The sequence below is a fragment of the Silurus aristotelis genome (genome assembly GCF_946808225.1).
Source record: "Silurus aristotelis genome assembly, chromosome: 14".
NCBI classification, from domain to species: Eukaryota; Metazoa; Chordata; class Actinopteri; order Siluriformes; family Siluridae; genus Silurus; species Silurus aristotelis.
In genome coordinates, this window is record NC_139587.1 from 16,035,624 (window position 1) to 16,051,744 (window position 16,121).

Here is a 16,121-nt window from a genome sequence, read left to right on the forward strand (position 1 = left end):
TGTATAAATTGTAAATGCCAGGGATACCAGAGCAATAAAAAAATTACTTAAAAATAAGTTTGCTGTTTTTAAATGATCCTCCACACTTTTGAGATGATGTTCCACTACATTTTAGATTTGGAGATCTGTGCATGACTTTGTGGTAGCAGTTTGCGGAAGAACAACATATGACTGGAAAAGTCCCAATAGTTTTGTCCATGTAGTGTTTTATCTGCAGTTTTTGAGAATGTGAATGGAGTAGATAATGTGCTCTGTCATAATTCTTCGGTTTTTTTTGTTTGTTTACTATTTGGAGAACACATGGTATCTAGCCAGTAGAGCATTACAGACATCAGGCTGTTAAATCGCACACATGTGACTGTCTGTCTGCTTTACTGTGTATGTGTTTATATGTATAATAGTGTCATTGTTTGGTCAGCATAATTCTTGCAAAATGGAATCTGCATACTCCAGAAACATGGTTTTCTAATGGGACCATAATTTGACCTGATTTGATCAGTTATTTGGCCACATAATTAAATATTTATAATAAAATGTTTTGGCCATTTCAAAGCATATCCCATATTATTATCAGCATTCTCCCACTGATATACCCCATGTTCCTCGATCCCCTAGAATTAAGAGACTACAGTGTATATATATTAATTTTTTGGGAAAGTGGGTGGGGTTGGGTAAGAGTATAAGTAATTGTAGAAACATTGTACTAATTTGTTGACTGCTAATTCAAAAAAGGTTCATGGCTGTTAGTCAGCATTCAGTTTAAATAAGAAAAAGTTCATGTCCCAGACTGCATGATATTTTCCTCATTACACCTTTATATAATCGCTGGTGGTGCACTTTTTTTTACACCATAATGGTGGTGTTTCCCCCCCCCGTATAATACCAGTTAATGTAAATCCTGTCATTAGACAGCAATTTGTCAACAATTACAATTTGTATTATTTAAGTAGACATTTCACTTTATAGTCACCTTTTATTTTTGTCGATTGTCTATGAAACAAGTTACCGATATCACCTGCTTTTTTCCCTCTTCTTCATGATTATACTAATATTGAAAGCACTAAGCACTAACCTTTTTAACCCTAACCCACTAACTTTTAAAATAAATAGTAAATAAATGTTTCCTTACCATTGAACATATTATATGCTTATTCTTTATTACATAGTACTTTTTTTCTTTATAATATTAGATTAAATAAAAATTTTACATATGACTGAGTATGACATATAGTGAAATGCTTTTTTATGACTGCCCAACATCTAAACAGGAAAAAGAAATACAATTTAAAGATAAAAAATAAAAAGAGTAAAGTAACAGAAAAAATAATACAATAAAGTGTACAAGTATGAAATATGAAAATATAATCTGACTATAAAGTATGAAAAGGTTAAGAATAAAAAAAAAATATATATATATATATATATATATATATATATATATATATATATATATATATATATATATATATACACAGTGAGGAAAATAAGTATTTGAACACCCTGCTATTTTGCAAGTTCTCCCAATAGAAATCATGGAGGGGTCTTAAATTGTCATCGTAGGTGCATGTCCACTGTGAGAGACATAATCTAAAAAAAAAAAAATCCAGAAATCACAATATATGATTTTTAAACTATTTATTTGTATGATACAGCTGCAAATAAGTATTTGAACACCTGTCTATCAGCTAGAATTCTGACCCTCAAAGACCTGTTAGTCTGCCTTTAAAATGTCTACCTCCAATACATTTATTATCCTAAATTAGATGCACCTGTTTGAGATCGTTAGCTGCATAAAGACACCTGTCCACCCCATACAATCAGTAAGAATCCAACTACTAACATGGCCAAGACCAAAGAGCTGTCCAAAGACACTAGAGACAAAATTGTACACCTCCACAAGGCTGGAAAGGGCTACAGGGAAAATGCCAAGCAGCTTGGTGAAAAAAAGGTCCACTGTTGGAGCAATCATTAGAAAATGGAAGAAGCTAAACATGACTGTCAATCTCCCTCGGACTGGGGCTCCATGCAAGATCTCACCTCGTGGGGTCCCAATGATCCTAAGAAAGGTGAGAAATCAGCCCAGAACTACACGGGAGGAGCTGGTCAATGACCTGAAAAGAGCTGGGACCACCGTTTCCAAGGTTACTGTTGGTAATACACTAAGACGTCATGGTTTGAAATCATGCATGGCACGGAAGGTTCCCCTGCTTACACCAGCACATGTCCAGGCACGTCTTAAGTTTGCCAATGACCATTTGGATGATCCAGAGGAGTCATGGGAGAAAGTCATGTGGTCAGATGAGACCAAAATAGAACTTTTGGGTCAAAATTCCACTAAACGTGTTTGGAGGAAGAAGAATGATAAGGAACCATCCCAAGAACACCATCCCTACTGTGAAGCATGGGGGTGGTAGCATCATGCTTTGGGGGTGTTTTTCTGCACATGGGACAGGGCGACTGCACTGTATTGAGGAGAGGATGACCGGGGCCATGTATTGCGAGATTTTGGGGAACAACCTCCTTCCCTCAGTTAGAGCATTGAAGATGGGTCGAGGCTGGGTCTTCCAACATGACAATGACCTGAAGCACACAGCCAGGATAACCAAGGAGTGGCTCTGTAAGAAGCATATCAAGGCTCTGGCATGGCCTAGCCAGTCTCCAGATCTAAACCCAATAGAGAATCTTTGGAGGGAGCTCAAACTCCGTGTTTCTCAGCGACAGGCCAGAAACCTGACTGATCTAGAGAAGATCTGTGTGGAGGAGTGGGCCAAAATCCCTCCTGCAGTGTGTGCAAACCTGGTGAAAAACTACAGGAAACGTTTGACCTCTGTAATTGGAAACAAAGGCTACTGTACCAAATATTAACATTAACTTTCTCAGATGTTTAAATACTTATTTGCAGCTGTATCATACAAATAAATAGTTAAAAAAATCATACATTGTGGTTTCTGGATTTTATATTTTATTATGTCTCTCACAGTGGACATGCACCTACGATGACAATTTCAGACCCCTCCATGATTTCTAAGTGGGAGAACTTGCAAAATAGCAGGGTGTTCAAATACTTATTTTCCTCACTGTATATATATATATATATATATATATATATATATATATATATATATTCACATACATGAATTAAACAGAAGGGATGGATGGATATGTATGACATTATTGACAGAAGTACAGATTAAAGTGACAGTGTAATTGTCATCCATGTGCTGGTATAAGAAATGTAAAAGTGAATGTAAAAGTGAAAATTAAAGTCATGCTGTGCTAGTCCAGATGGAGAGAGAGGTCCGGTACTAGTTCCTGGGTGTTTCCTGGTTTTAACTCCAAATGGCCTGTGGGAAAATGCTCCTCCTCATTCTCTCTGCGTTTGCTTTCAAGGAGCGAAAGCGCTTCCCTGAATGTAACGGAGAAATATTCCAATGTTGGGATGGCTGAGGTTCTCCACAATCTTCCTGGCCCTGTTCCGGCACCCCGTGCTGTAGATGTCCTGCAGGTCAGGGAGCTCAGTGCGGATGGTAGGTTCAGCTGATCGTACCACCCTCTGGAGGACTCGCCTGTCCTGCACGGTGTTGTTCCTGAACCAGGAAGTGATGCTACCCGTTAGGACGCTCTCAATGATGCAAGTGTAGAAAGTCTTTAGCACCTGAGAGGGTAGTTTAAAGTCCCTTAGGTGTCTCAGATGGTATAGACACTGCCGGGCGTTCTTCTCCAGGGTGTTGATGTGACTGGTCTAAGACAGGTCCTGTGTAATATGAACACTTTATGTGGAGTATCTGCCAGTCCATGTGAATTATCATTCTGTTACTGAAAGATAAACCATGCATTAGATTAATATAAACTTGCAATTTGCACCACAGCCAAACCTCTGTCCGAGCTTCTGTTATAGACAATTAATCAACACCACCTGTGTAATTAGCACTGAGAATTCAGCACCATTGTTATATAAAGATGTTATTCAGTGGGATGGAGACTCGTGCTTTTTTAAAAACACAAGGCATGAGTGAAAGTCATGTGGGATGTGTGTCCTTGAGATAAATGATATAGTCCCTTTAAATGTAGCTTAGCCATGACACACCTAAATGACATCATTCTGCCCCACAGTGTCAGTGTTCCATTCAACGAAGTCAAACTGACCTGTGTGCATCGTGCAGCACCTTTCTACTGCGCTTTACTGTGATGTTCATTTCTATAAAATATGGGGTAGGTCATCTATGATCTTCTATATCTCTGTAGAAATTTACTATGAAATAAAAAACATCTTTATTCCCTATTATTTGTTTATGATCAAGTACCCAAATACTGATTGATCTCTATGTTTAGAGAATGAGAAATTCCTGGTCAACACTAACTGCTCCATCATATGCCTGCTGCAGCACTTCAGATCCAAGCTAGGACTTACTGAGACAGGTAGACACTTTCCAATCATGCTCTTAGATAATTTCCTGTATTTTCATAAGCAGACATAGCAGGAAAGTCTTTTGGATGAAATAAAAATAAATTTTCTGTATTGCTCTACAGAGACAGTACATGCAATGCACAAGACAATACAGCAGGAGTGAGTTATCACTGAGAGAAGGCAAGATCGTACATCATTTCTACTGAGGTGCAAACAAGAAACCAGTTCCTCATAGGTTACAAAATAATTCATACTCATTATAGGACTTTATATAAATGATATAAATATGAACAAGTTCCCTCTTCTTAAAATAACAACAGCTTGAGCTACTGCCAAATGCCGCAAATGTGGTTCCCTATAACTTCATGCACATCCTGTCATTTCAAAAGAAGCCCAAGCAGAATTGTTACAAGAAAAGACAGTAATTACAGGAATATCAAGCAAATAACATCATTTTCACAAGACAGGCCTCCCGACAAATCATTCTTGGTTATTTTGAACGATCTTGAAAGCAAGAAATGTGCAATAAATCTGATCTTCACAGCTGACCTTGATGTAAATATTTCAGGCTTGCTCTTAGCTCATACTGGCTGGTGTCTACTTACACCTGTGGCTCAACCAGCATTAATGTAGCATTCATGTCATGCTATTTGTTTCATGCTCTGCCTAATGGAAGTTGCAAAGAGACACCGTTTTTTTTTTACAATATCTCTAATATGTAGTATGTATGTTCTAATATGTAATATACGAATGTATGTTGTAGTATAATTACATGTGTGTGTTGTGTGTGTGTGTGTGTGTGTGTGTGTGTGTGTGTGTGTGTGTGTGTGTGTGTATACTTGATTGTTTTAGAGTCAGTCGATCTGTGTGATGAAACAGGAGCACTGCTCTTCATGTTCAGACACCTCCAGGACTATGCAAACCAAATATTAACCCCTCACAAAACATACATAGTATGCACCATCAACCGTAAGTTCAAATTTCCAGAAACCTTTTTAAATGAGAAAACTCTCATCATATAAATTTACAAACAAAAGATGTAATCTGTATTTGATGTGAAAGTGGAAAAGAGGAAGAAAACCCTATTTTGCATTTTCACTTTTTTAATTTAGGACGCTTTGATGGCACATATGTCTCCATCACCCCACACTTGGCCAATCCTGACTTTGCTCTACAAGGTAACACATCATAACTGCATTAATAATAAAGTTCTTTCACTCACAGGCCACTTTATTAGAAATGCATTCTCATTCTGGGTAGGAGCCACTTTTGCTCTCATCAGCCTCAAATCTTAAAAGCAGGGATTTCATAGGGTGTTGGAAACATTTCTTTGAGATTTTGGTCCATGCTGACATGTATCGCATCGCCTAAGTGTTATAGATTTTATCATGTTCTCAAAAGCGTCTGATCTGGTAATCTGGCGACTGGGGAGGCCATTAAGATGCACTGTCACAATTTATAAATGCACTGTCAATCTGTCACCATTGTAGAACTCGTTTGAGATGAGTTGTGCTTTGTGTCATAGTACATCAGAAGGGTAGAAGTAGCCATTATAAGATAAGAAGTTGGCAAACTGTAACCATAAAGTGATGCATATTGCAGAAATCAAGATTCTCAGACTGTTGACTCATAGCTGACAGGAGTGGAAATAATCTACTGTTGTAGATCATTGACCATGTGGTTTGGTGTGATGTGCAATTTCAGATGCTTTTCGACTCCCCATGGCTGTAAAGTATGGTTGCGTGAGCTTCTGTAGATTTTCTTTCAGCTCAAACTATAGACATTATTCTTTGACCTCTCATTTCAACAAGGTGTTTCCATCCACAGAGCTGCAACTCACTGGATATTTCTTCCTATATATATATATAAAACTTTGTATATTATGCACATGAAATTTTGAAATAAAAGTGTAGCAGTTTTTAAAATGTGTCAACCAACCAACCAACCAACCAACATGCTACAAAGTGACTGAAATGACATTTAGTCCCATTTCTCTTTGATGTACACACTAACTGATCTTCATGCATTGTACTATACTGCCACAAACTGTACAATTACATGAGTGTGCAGGTGTTTCTAATAAAGGGGCCACTAAGCATATATTTTATTATTATATTTTAAGGTTTAATGTATTTGTCCTTTTTTCAAGGTGTGCTGCAGAATCAAGCAGTCCGTCTTGAACAGACTCGTCGTAAGAACCTGCATGCTTTAAGGGGGCGTAAAGTGTCAGTACAGACAAAGAAACAGTCTGTCAGATTTTATAATCCAGCAAGCAAATGATGAATTTCTTTAGTCATAGTTTTTTTTTTACATTCTTATCTCCAGTTTCCTTCTAGACATTGCTTAAAAAATGTCCATTTAAAATGTTTATTAATAAATAGCTCAGATAAAGCAGAAAATATGACTAAAGGTCTCCTGACCCAGTTGGACCTTTGTAAGGAAATTCACAACTGTGCCATTTTATTTATTTATTTTTAATTATGAATTTAATGCTGCTGATTGTTTATAGTAGGTGTTGATAGTAAGCTGATATTAAGTGAACTAATTTAGGATTTTATGCAAACGAGTGTAAGTATTTAAGCAAGTTTTTAAGTTTTGTTAAAGATATTTTTGCAACTTTAGATGGTGGAATGATACAATTTTGCATGGATCTTTCTGTTTGTGACACTAGAAAACCCATGAAGCATGGAAGCTTGAAAAAATATTTAGCAATTTAATTTTGTATATCTGAATTATAGACACATCACATTAAATAAGACAATAACAAGTACAAGTAACAATTCAGACTTAAATAAAATAAAATAAAAGTTTTTTTGTCAAAAATGAATCATTCAAGTAAATGTTTTCCTTCCTTGAAGGCAACTGATTAAAAAAAAAGGGTAGTTTTTAAGGTTTCTCAAATAGCGAACTACATTTCTACAGTTATAACAGGTGTTCAATGTTTAGTATATACACTGTGCAACTATGATAGTTTGATTAGGTATCAGGCTTAAGTTCACATTCCTATAATAGTGTTATGTTATAAGGACGTGGCTAAATTATAAAAATGGACACTCTCTGTAAAGGTCAGAACAGCTAGCTCAGTATTGCTATTAACAAAAATATTCAACAAATTCAAACTTGAGAAAATTTGCTATTTGAGAAGAATATACAAGATAATATACACAATAAAAAAACGCTCTTACTTTTCATTTTCGTGGCATGAGTGTGGCAGAGACTGGGCTTAAATGCTACAGTTTGACCAATTTTCCCCCTTGGAATCATGGATGAGATGCCTTTGACCCACTATGAATATAATTTTTAGTACTTGTAAGATTTAAATTTTGGGATTTGTATGTATTTTAAAGTTATATCTTCTGAAATCTTACCTTTAGCAAAGTTCAGAGCAAATGAAAATATATCCAAAATACTAACCTACAGTAAAAAATAAAATAAATTATAATAATTATACTTCAGACTGAAATGCTCATTGCCAGCTTCCAAAGAGGATTTTTTTATTTTTAATTGTTAATTGTTAATAAATGTGATGCACTGTATATGTTGCTTATGAACAACAATAATAAATTACTTATGCATTCTATTCATTCTTTTCATGCAGTTCGGTGCTCTAGGAACTTACAGTATTAATATGTGGTTCTGAAGAATGAGGGATGAGGATGAATGGCACATTCAATATGTGAATGCAGCGTGGGCAGTGGTTTTCACACCTAGGCCTTCAGTAGTGTCCTAACTGAATCTAACCACCTCTTAATACCTTCATTATGATGCTGCAACTATAGAAACACAATATAACAGAGTGCTTCATTACAGACAGGTATCGCAGGCAGTGAATGAATGACCTTACTAAAACAAGAGACCCAATTAACACAATTCAACAAGTCTCCTGTCACTGTAGCCACAGCTGCACTGCCCATATACACAATCTCTAGCGGAAGCATATTAATCTCAAAAAATGACCCCAGGTTTTCTGTGCATTTTTTGTGATTTACGGTTTTCCTGAGTATTTGAAATGTAGGTAAATTGTGTGTTTTGTGCAAATTCTACAGGAAAGAAAATGCAAAAGTATAAATGGTTCATGAAAATGATGGCCTGCAACTGGTGAAAAGGATGCATACAGTGAAGGAATTCGAATTTCAATATACTGTACTACAAAGAATGTAATAAAATACTAATAATAATCTACATAAAGTTTCAAACCAATACTTTATAAAAAAAAAAAAATGTTCAGTCTCTTTCAGCAGTATAATCTGTAACTTATAGTAATAGTGAGTGGTATTTAATTAAAAAGTTTGGGATGGCTTGTATATTGATAATAATGATAAAATACCTTTATGTAGTATTACAGTAAAGCGTATTAGGAAAGTCGAGGCCCTGGATTACAGATATGATCGACCAAAAATTGATGATGTGTGACGAAAAGAAAAAGCATGCTAGTTACTGTCTATTGAAACTGTCTGGAAAATCTGGCAATGTGTCACAGTTTAGTATAGTTTATGAGCTGTTATGTGGGGCCTTTAATATTGGATTTCTTTAGAGATAATAATATGTTTCAAGGTCTTCGAGAAAATGACCAACAAAATGTTATTGCATGAATGTTTTCAATTAAAATCACATGAAAGTTTTATATCTGCAGACTAACTTGAAGTGACATTAATTTGGTTAATGACCGTTTAAATTGGTTTGTGCACTTATTAAGATTATTGTGTTTATACCAGTGACTACATTTTATGTAGCGACCTGTTTGTATTTGGCTTTCCTACTTTATAAGGCATGCAGGACTAGTAAATTTCCAGTTGTCGTTGTTTTTTTTTTATAAGCTGTTTGTCTCCATCCTCTTTACTTCTTAGCACCAGCAGACCTGCTTTGACATTTAGTAACAAATGATGTCATCACAGTCAGTTGTGATTGGTTTATATGAATACCTGTTTGTTACCACGATTCACTCAAGCGGGAGAAAAATGATGAAACACTCAAGTTGCGGGTTTATATTTAGAAAGGTGTAGGCAAGGGTGTTGTGCCAACTTTTCTGTACGTTTCCATTTTTGCTTAATTCTGCCAGCCGATGTGGATGTGACATCTCAGGAAGGCAGCTGCCTTTTAGATAAAGAGCCGTTTAGAAATCTCAACCCACAGTTGATCTTTAATCTTTCCATTTTCTGTCTCCTGTCTTCTTTTTTTATTTATTTTTTTTTTTACAGTCGTTAATGTGGTAATTTTCGGTAAAGCACTCGGTCCTGAGTGTGGGAGCATTTTTGCTGCTCCAGACATATTTCTGCAACATGTGGGTGGAATGCAGCTTTGCAACAGTAACTGAAATGTCAGCAAACAGTTTTGTTTTTTTGCACCCATGGTGATCATGCAGAACACATCTTTCCTCCGATTTTTAAAAAAAACAGGTTGTTGTTGATGTTTGTGAAATGTCGAAGGTTGCAGTCTGAAAAGAGTAAAAGGTTTGAAAGATGACTGATATGTCGTGTAATTTATCAGCAGCAAGCTAAAGGTAGATCTACTGTGGCGGGTTGGTGATGTGGTTAGTGTGCAAAAACAACTTTTTATGAAGGAAGTGAAAATAAAAATAAAATACTGCAAAATCTTTTCCATATTGATATAAATGGCCTTATAGAATCTTCTGCTACGCATACATTAGCAAATATATACAGGACATGTATACAAGAATAAGGAAGCTGTTTATAGATTTTTAAAAGTGATCAGAAACACCACATCTTAATCTACATTTACATTTATGAAATTTAGCAGATGCCCTTATCCAGAGCGATGAACAAAAGTGCTTTAAAGTCTTTATCAATAAATAAATCAAAACTGGTTCACTAGGTTGCAAACTTAGGATACCACCAGCCTAACACTCTGTTGGAAGGAATTATAGCACACTTTTTTAAATACATACTGTAACACAAACAGGGAAATTAAGTACTAGTTAAAGTGTTTTAGGAAGACGTAGGTCTTCACCTGTCTTTTGAAGCTTGCCGGTGACACAGCAGTTAAGCTTAGCTTAACAGCTTAACTTCACTAAGCTAAGTGAAGTTTATTCCACCACGTTGGTGCCAGAACAGAAAAAGCCTTGATGTACACTTACCTCTTTCCCTGAGAGATTGTGGAACAGTGGAATACTGTATCCATGAAAGGGTGTACATGGTCTGCAACAATGCTTAGGTAGGTTTTACAAAGTATTATCAAAATGGATGCACTGTGTATTCTAACATCTTTCTATCAGAACCAGCATTAACGTCTTCTGTGGTTTGAGCTACAGAAGCTCGTCTGCTGGATCGGACCACACGGGCCAGCTTTCGTTCCCATCGTGCATAAATGAGCCTTTGCTGCCCATGAACCTGTAACTGGTTGACCACTGTTCCTTCCTTGGACCACTTTTGAAAGATACTGAGCACTGCAGACAGGGAACATCCTACAAGAGCTGCAGTTTTGAAGATGCTCTGGCCCAGTCATCTAGCCATTACACTTCGTCCCTTGTCAAACTTACTCCAATCCTTACACTTGCCCATTTATCTTGCTTCTAACATGTCAACTTCGAGGACAAAATATTTACTTGCTGTCTTATATATCCCACCCACTAGCAGGTGCCATGATGATCAGTGGTATTTACTTGAACTGTCAGTGGTCATAATGTTATGCCTGATCAGTGTATTCTGTAACAATATTATTTGGGATGATAAAACCATGTTTTCAAAACCCAGACACAATGTATAACTACACATTTTTTTAACAAAATGTGAAGCATAGTGGTGGAAGGGTTATGAATTGGGCATCTTTGTAGCAAAATTACTTGGGAAATTGTGAGATGTTAGCCCAGCAGCATAAGCTGGGCCGAAACTGGGTCATGCAAGAAGACAATGATCCTTAATGAAAATAAGGTGTTCAAAGTCCAGACCTCAACCCCTATTGATGCTGTGGCAAGATCAGAAGATAAGAGAGCTGTGCATAAATACATACCCACAAACATGAATAAATGGAAGCAATTGTGAAAAGAAATTCTCTAAAATGATGTGAGAGACTGATAAACACCTAGAGGAAACTTTTTTCAAGTTATTGTTACTAGGGTGGTTATACATGTTACTGAATTATAGCATGTATTTGATTTTACATTAACCTGTAAACTTCTTTACTCCTGCCTTTTTTTAGTTTTGTTTATTGTAAGTTTTGCTTCCTTTTTCCACATTACTGGTTCCTAAAAACAGTGTGATCAAATATGAAAACAGAATTTTATAATTACACACAACATAACAGTGAATCCATTATCATTATAATTCATTGTGTCTGTGTGTGTGTGTGTGTGTGTGTGTGTGTGTGTGTGTGTGTGTGTGTGTGTGTGTGTGTGTGTGTGTGTGTCACCTCATAATGTCTGTCTATTAAAGAGTGCTTTATTTACTGAAGAGGACGGAGACACAAGTGCCCTCTCCCTGTGGAACTGAGTCCATGCACAGTGTGTGTGTGTGAGAGAGCAGAATTCTGAGCGCAGGCCCTGTTCACCTCTCAGTACTTATAATTCAGTAACTAGCACTGTTAAGAGGCCCATTGCAGGGACACTGCTGAATCGCTTACTTGTTCTAGGGCACGGAAAGGGGTTGAGGCTTGCAATCATTTTGCTTCTGATTACAGCTCTTCTCTTTCTGTGTGTTTGAAAAACACTACACCACCCTCCAGCCTCCAGAGTCTCTCTCTTCTTGTGTCAATTGTGTTCACTTGACAAATCTTCAACCTTTAAGCACCAGAGGAAGGTACATGCTCTGGTCATCACTTTATAAAGGGCAAAACTGTTTATTTTTACAGAACATAATATATCCTTACATCTTGTCTTTTAGAGTTTTATATATGTTACATATCCTTCTCTATTAATGAAATGATTAGTAAATGTTGTGTATTGCATTTGATCTGGCTGTTTGTTTCCATAATATGAAATAGGCTGAATATAGTGTAAAGTAAGGGAATGGTTCCAGTGAGAGTGAATTTACTGCCATAATTAACCCTAATTATATTGTAGCAACTCTTGGGCCATTTTTTAATCATATTTTTGTTCCACCCTTAAAATATATCCGAAAACACCCGAAAATAAAAACTAACAAAAAAAACCCCAAGTTAATAATAAATAAAGCCTAAGTGGCAAGCAGTATAAAATGGTGTTGACAATAATACTCTCATATTATAATGGCTAAAATTAGGGCACACTTTGTTATATTCACAAACAGCCCTCTTTGATAAGGCTGACCACATACATAGCATGCATAAAATAGTAAACATGCAGTTAATGCTATGATTGAGTCGGTCTGATAAACAGTAATTGTGCAATTGTACAGTGAATGTCACAAGGATCTTGGTCTAGAGAAAACAAAAACAACTCCAGTTAAATAAGCAGAATTGAATGAAGCCCAGTTAGAAAGTTCTTTTCCTAAACAACGGCACTATTCATTCAGGGTCAGTGCAATGACAGAATTAGTCCAGAGTAAGCAGAAAATAACGAAAGGCCAGAGAGGCCGGTATTAAGAGTCCTGTGGGGAACAGCTAGTGTGCTTTTAAATATGCACCTTTGTAATTTATAATACTATGAGTATAATACACATGTAAAAAAAAAAGCAAAAGACATGTCAGTTCATTTTTCTCTTTTACAAATTAAAAGGATTTGTTTCTTCTGAGATTCCAGTCTCAGCATATTCCTTCACAGCCTATAAGGTTTGTACTATTTGCTTAAGAACCAAAGCCAATAAAAATAATCCAGAGGAATCCGTTATCTCTCTGGAACTCTGACCTCTTAGCGGACTCCTGCGTTGAACAATAATTCTGTATTATACCATAAAAACTGTACATTACCCAGTAATAGTATTTTTTAAGCTGCAGTTCAGAAGATTGAATTACAGATAAATATTGTTTCTTATCGCTAATGGAATCTGAGGCAAGAAACTTTTTAACCCTTTCATACATAAATTATCTGTACACATATCTATATTATTTTGATTGTGCAATTTTTTACTTATAATTGCATGATATATGGATTGTGCATGGGCAACAAAGTCATTGTATACAATCTTTTACTAAATAAAATCTTCAAATATACAGAATTTTTAACAGTAGGGTATAAAACCATGTGCTATGGCTATCTTTTATTTTCCTTAAAATGGTACATTCCCTCAGTTTAAACCTTTGATATGTTTTATTTATATTTATTTATAAAAATAAAACAGTAACTTGCGATAACATTTCTTTACATTTTTTTTAATTATTAAAATAAAATAGCCCAAGTTGTTGGAAGACAAATGACATGGTTGTGTTACATCAAGTTCACTTTTATTATTAGTGCAATAGTTGCTCCCTGAATCACCAGGGCAGGCCATAATTTTAAGGCACATTTTCATGCCTCAGTCTAAGCTAGTCTCAAGTATTTTTGTGTTTGTTATCCTGAATTTGATATAGGCATAACAAAGCCCTTTTTGAGCCTAGTCAGTCTCTGTTGTATTAAAGAAAGCACATAAAATGTGCAGTACAAGTTTTTCTTAGTATGTTCTCTGGACAATCAAAGGATTTTCCTTTCCAATATTAATAAAATTATAAAATAGTAAAATACAAAAAAATCATAAATCTTTTACAAAAGGGTTTTTAACGATTTTCTTTAGATGTGTCCCTTAAAAGTATCTAAAACTATTAACCTTTCAGACAGGTTTTCCCGTCAGGCCCCTTTAGGATGGTAAGAGCTCTAAACATAGCTGTACAAAAGAAACTTGTATATAAGAAAACTATAAGAACTATATACCGTATATCTACTCCAACAATTGCTTTGAATGTTTGAGTACACTAATAGCTACATTAAAGAAACATACAGTAAGACATTTGCTGGTTCCGTTCATTTTGAGTAAAATAAGTAATAACTGATATGAAGTGAAAATACATTAACATATACCAGCTAAAGCTTGCGTTTAAACTGTTACTTTGTAAAAAAAAAAAAAAAACATTCACTGACAAAGCTCATTATATTAATTTGCAAGTTTGTTTGTTCAGCACTTTACACCTAAAAAAAACCTAGTCTGGATTACTGTGTCAATGAACCAACAAAAGACAAATTCATATATATTATAAACTATATAAGATTGAAATATTGGTTACCATCATCATAGAATCATTTTTCAGAGAGTCTTTTCCCCATTCAACAAATCAGAAAACCTCACTAACTAGTTGATCTGACTGTTAAATAATCCTTAATCACAGCCCAATACATTTCATATTTACAATGAAGTTGTAATTAATTAATTTGACAGAGATTGGACCTTCAATCAGTGGTGGTGATTTTCTTTTGAGCTACACATGCCACTCTAGAGATACCAGTGATCCTGACCCCTTTTGTACCCCTGACCTGCTTGATACTTCAAGAGGCCCTACTACAGGTCGAAGATCTCATCAACTGAAAACCTCTTGCTGCTACTGAGAATGGCTTTACATGGACAGTCTAAAGATCAAAGATCCTGATAGATGGTACAAGTATAAATGGCTTGATTGCAGAACAGTTTTGCATTTAAATCTACATTATTTAACAGTTGATATGATCTACAATAAAGACTTTATGTTAAAACTATAATGAATTAAGAAATGATTCTGTTGCTCATATTCATAAGTCCCTGGGTACAAAAAATTTGCAATTTTCAAGCAGTTTAATTTTTTATTATTATTTTTTTTTTCCAACAAACTATCTAGTTTGGTAGGTTCCTTTCCCATATGGGCAATTTCAAGCTTTGTTCCTCACATTGTCTAGGAAAGTTTTGCATTGCCACCTCTGATTTTCATATGTAAATATTTCTACATTTAAAATGTATGTTTGAAAATGATATATTTCTGAAAAGATGCTTTGTAACCAGGAATGGGTTATGATATATGTATTTCAAAAACTTATTTCAAATATAAAATAGGATTTTGTAATTTGTATTTGATAGGGTTGATGAAAATAGTTTCATATTTTGTATTAAAATAATTAAGTGTTTTGTATTTTTTTTGTAGTGTAAAATATTGCAAAATACTTTGTAAGAAGTCTACATGATGACATCATAAAAATACGGCCTCTGATTGGTGCCTATTCAGTATTTTGCCCAGACTTGTTGAGATCGGAACAGAAAATTGATCCATATCAAAAAAGGTGGTGAAGGTAAGAAACGTGCAGTCAGCCAGCTTTCAAATAAGTGTCCAATGATTAATGAATAAATATTTTATTGCCGAATATTGAACCCTAATTGAAGTAGCTGCTTAATAGGATCCTGATTTTGCATACCATTGCATGAATGATATAATATATTATTATATTTATGATTAACAATCAAATGGTTAGTTAGTTAGAAACTAATTGCTATAAATACAGGTGCTATCAGTTGTCTTCTTATGAATGACTTGTTTGTCATTGAGTCAGTGTTGCTGATGCAAAGTAGCCCTTTGTTACCAAACACCAAATAACTAAATTAAGATGCAAATATGACTCATTCGCAAACTGTTAAACATTAAACTGTAGGTTACTTCAGAAATAAACTTCATTTGGGAGATCACAGAGAAATGTATGTGAATATTTAATCTGTTAACTGGTTTCATATGTCAGATTTATTGCATGACCCGGGCAGAGAAAAGCTGTTGATATCAAACATTGTTAAATGAGTCAGTGTAATGGTGAAGGAGAGATCAAATAGCCAAATGATGGAAGATTTGTGAAGAAATT

General features: G+C 35.3%; 1 protein-coding gene across 1 annotated transcript; it reads left to right on the forward strand.

The window, feature by feature from the left end:
* Positions 1-3,439: 3,439 nt before the first annotated feature.
* On the forward strand, positions 3,440-7,817 carry cUnhxorf65 (chromosome Un CXorf65 homolog; the record flags this gene model as incomplete). The annotated part of the gene is made up of 5 exons (XM_083561768.1): positions 3,440-3,527; positions 4,333-4,419; positions 5,261-5,377; positions 5,521-5,586; positions 6,558-7,817. 5 exons carry the CDS (start codon positions 3,440-3,442, stop codon positions 6,686-6,688), a joined length of 489 nt encoding a protein of 162 aa, XP_083417894.1. The 3' UTR covers positions 6,689-7,817.
* Positions 7,818-16,121: the final 8,304 nt, after the last annotated feature.